Source organism: Chiloscyllium plagiosum, chromosome 11 (genome assembly GCF_004010195.1).
Source record: "Chiloscyllium plagiosum isolate BGI_BamShark_2017 chromosome 11, ASM401019v2, whole genome shotgun sequence".
Classification (NCBI taxonomy): Eukaryota; Metazoa; Chordata; class Chondrichthyes; order Orectolobiformes; family Hemiscylliidae; genus Chiloscyllium; species Chiloscyllium plagiosum.
In genome coordinates, this window is record NC_057720.1 from 20,163,471 (window position 1) to 20,167,461 (window position 3,991).

General features: G+C 42.6%; 1 protein-coding gene across 1 annotated transcript in view; it reads left to right on the top strand.

Annotated features, from left to right (window-relative positions):
- Positions 1-3,991, top strand: part of abcd3a (ATP-binding cassette, sub-family D (ALD), member 3a) — a 77,324-nt gene that overhangs the window by 57,725 nt on the left and 15,608 nt on the right. The window contains exon 19 of the mRNA XM_043698846.1: positions 2,629-2,685. Coding sequence (XP_043554781.1) covers positions 2,629-2,685 — 57 coding nt within the window. The remainder of the gene's footprint in view (positions 1-2,628; positions 2,686-3,991) is intronic.

The window sequence follows — 3,991 nt, forward strand, 5'->3', positions numbered from 1 at the left end:
GAGGCTGGTACAATTGCAACATTTAAGAGGCATTTGGATGGGTATATGAATAGGAATGGTTTGGAGGGATATGGGTTGGTTGCTGGCAGGTGGGACTAGATTGGGTTGGGATATCTGGTCGTCATGGACGGGTTGAACCATGTTTCCATGCTGTACATCTCTATAACAACCTCCCCTTAACAAAGCTGCTCTGACGCAGCTGTATTTTACTGTGCACTTCCAAGTACTCCGAAATATCATCCTTAATAGTGAGCTCTAAAATCTGACCAACAACTGAGGTCAGGCTAACCGGCCTATAATTACCAATGTCTGCTTCCCTCCCTCCTGAAACATGAGTATTACAGTGCGATTATCCAGCCCTCTGGTACCCTCCTTGACTCTTTTGATTCCTGAAATATTACCACCAGTGCCTGCACAATCTCCTCAGCTGTCTCCATCAAAATTCTGGGATGAAGTCCATTTGGTCTGGGTGACTTATCCACCTTCAGACCTTTCCGTTTTCCCAACAACTTCTCCTTGGTGATGGCCACCTCATCTCTGCTCCCGATTCTCTTGAACTTCCAGTATGCTGTTGGTGTCTTTCACCGTGAACACAAATTCAAAGTACCTATTCAGTGCTTCTGCCATTTCTTTTTTTCCCCTTTGCTACTTATCCAGCCTCATTTTCCAGCAGTTCATGTCCACTCTTGCCTCTCTTGTACCTTTTATATCTCAAACAATACTCTTGCAATTGTCTTTTTATATTGTTAAATTAGCTTATCTCACTGCTTACGGGGCCTGTATATTTCTCCCATCAGGATCTTTTTCCTTTATTTTTTAATTCACGTTTGGTGATTTTTAAAGACTTTCCCTTCCTCTGGCTTACATTAATCTTCACCACATTATATTCTTTTTCATTTGCTTTTATGCTGTTCCTGACTTCCATTGTTGGCCATGGTTGCTCATCATCTCCTTAATATGTTTCTTCCTCATTGGAATGAATTTCTGCTGTACCTGCTAAATTACCTCCAGAAACACCTGCCATTTCTGCTCCACCATCTTCCCTTCCAATCAGCTCTGGCCAGCTCCCCCCTCAAGTCTTTATAGTTACCTTGACTCAACTGTAATACTATTCCAGCATTTTCCTCTCAAACTGCAGGGTGAATTCTGTTGTGGTCATTGGCCTCTAGGGATTCCTTCACTTTAATCTCTCTAATCAAGTCTGCCTCATTAGACATCATTGAGGAGAAAGTGAGGTCAGTTACCTTTACTCAATGTAATACTATTCCAGCATTTTCCTCTCAAACTGCAGGGTGAATTCTGTTGTGGTCATTGGCCTCTAGGGATTCCTTCACTTTAATCTCTATAATCAAGTCTGCCTCATTAGACATCAACAAATCTAGAATTACCTGGTCCCTAGTGGGCTCTATCAAAAATTGCACCCAGAACATTTCTTGAAGACATTCCACAAATTCTGTTTTTTGGGATGTGCTACCAAAGTGCATATTGAAGTCCCCCGTGGTTATTGTAATGGTGTCTCTCTTGCCTTTTCTGTCTTATTATTTATTATCGCTGACCACTGCTTACGGGACCTGTATATTTCTCCCATCAGGATCTTTTATCCTTCATGGTTCCTCGACTCTACTCTCACAGATTCTGCACCTTCCAGCCCAAATAGCCGTTTGCTACTGATTTAATTTCATTTCTTACAAACAAGCCTCCCCTCCCACTCCAGCTCATCTGCCTGTCCCTTCAGTGGGATGCATATCCTTGGATATTTAGTTCCCAGCACTGATTCCCTTGCATCCACATCTCTCTGATATCCGCAACATTGTAACCAACCTTATTTACTTTGACTCTTATACGCACGCATTTGAGTACAACACTTTCAGTCTTGCATTGACTGTGCAATCACTCCCTTTCTCATAGTTGCCTCTTTATCTATTGTGCCTGAAATTGGGTTTCTGACCTTTTCCATATTCTCTGTCCTCTTTCTGACTTCTCCTGAGCCTTCCCTTGCTTTTAATGATTATTCACGCATAAACATCTTGCAGTGATGAATTATACAGGTAATCCTCTTTTAACATTGCCCAGTTTAACATTATCATGCTAATGTTTTCTTGAGTCATATTGTTATTACTGCTATTTGTTGTAGTGTGTGTCACTTTGTGAAAGTCAGATGACGTTAGGACCTCATTGGTGCTATGAGAGCTGTGTTTGTTCTTTACAAGGGAGACAGAGTAGCAAAGGAGATAGTTATTGAAGTTTGAACTTATAAAAGTAAACTTTCACAGCTGATGTGGTGGATTTCATGTAATGGTCCAATATTTCAACATGCATTCTGTTTCGCCTGGAAAAAAGGTGTCCGAAGAAACCCAACTCAGTCTTTAACTACAGGAACCTATGATTCATTTAAAAATTGTTTTACTTAAAGTAGTGTTTCTCAGGAATGGAGCCTCAACTTTGAGTGAGGGCCACCTCTGCACCTTTAGAAAATGTTTTCTGTACTGTCACATCAATTATACTTTTTTACAATTGTTATGAATTATCCCATTATTACCAAATTGTGCATAGTTGTCTCTCAGATGGACACTCTTCAATATTGTGCTGTTTCTGTTGACTGTAATCTGTACTTTGTTTGATTTAAAGGTTGGCATCACTTTGTTCACTGTGTCACACAGAAAGTCTCTCTGGACTCACCATGAGGTTAGTACCAAAAAGCCCAATTTTCATATTTTCAGATGAACACATCAGCATTTGAGACCATAATTTTAACCAATTGCATTTGACAGATAGTATCTAGGAAAGAGCTGTTCAGACACGATGGACATTGTGCGACCAAATTCAATCTGAATGTGCCTGTAGAGTGGAACTAAGTTAGAAAAAGAGAAATGAAGACACATGACTGACCCAGTCACTGCAGCCTGTCCCTCTCTCCGACCCTCCCAGTCACTGCAGCCTGTCCCTCTCTCCGACCCTCCCAGTCACCGCAGCCCGTCCCTCTTCCGACCCTCCCAGTCACTGCAGCCCGTCCCTCCCTCTCACCCTCCCAGTCACTGCTAAACCATCCCTCTCTCCGACCCTCCCAGTCCCTGCAGCCCGTCCCTCTCTCTGATCGTCCCAGTCATAGAGATGTACAGCATGGAAACAGACCCTTCGGTCCAACCCGTCCATGCCAACCAGATATCCCAACCCAATCTAGTCATAACTGCCAGCACCTGGCCCATATCCCTCCAAACCCTTCCTATTCATATACCCATCCAAATGCCTCTTAAATGTTGCAATTGTACCATCCTCCACCATTACCTCTGGCAGCTCATTCCATTCCATAGAAATCGTGGATGCATTGGTGATTATTTTCCAGAGTTCGATAGATTCAGGATCAGTCCCTGCGGATTGGAGGGTGGCTAATGTTATACCACGTTTTAAGAAAGGAGCGAGAGAGAAAGCAGGAAATTATAGACCAGTTTGTCTGACCTCAGTGGTGGGAAAGATGCTGGAGTCCATTATAAAGGATGAAATTACGACACATCTGTAGAGCAGTAACAGAGTCAGAGTCAGCATGGATTTATGAAGGGGAAATCATGCTTGACTAATCTTCTGGAATTTTTTGAGGATGTAACTCTGAAGATGGACAAGGGAGTTCCAGTGGATGTAGTGTACCTGGACTTTCAGAAAGCCTTTGATAAAGTCCCACATAGGAGGTTAGTGAGCAAAATTACGGTGCATGGTATTGGGGGCAAAGTACTGACTTGGATTGAAAATTGGTTGGCTGACAGGAAACAAAGAGTAGTGATAAACGGCTCCCTTTCGGAATGGCAGGCAGTGACCAGTGGGTTACCACAAGGATCAGTGCTAGGACCGCAGCTTTTTACAACATATATTAATGATATAGAAGATGGTATTAATAGTAACATTAGCAAATTTGCTGATGATACAAAGCTGGGTGGCAGGGTGAAATGTGATGAGGATGTTAGGAGATTACAGGGTGACCTGGACAGGTTAGGTGAGT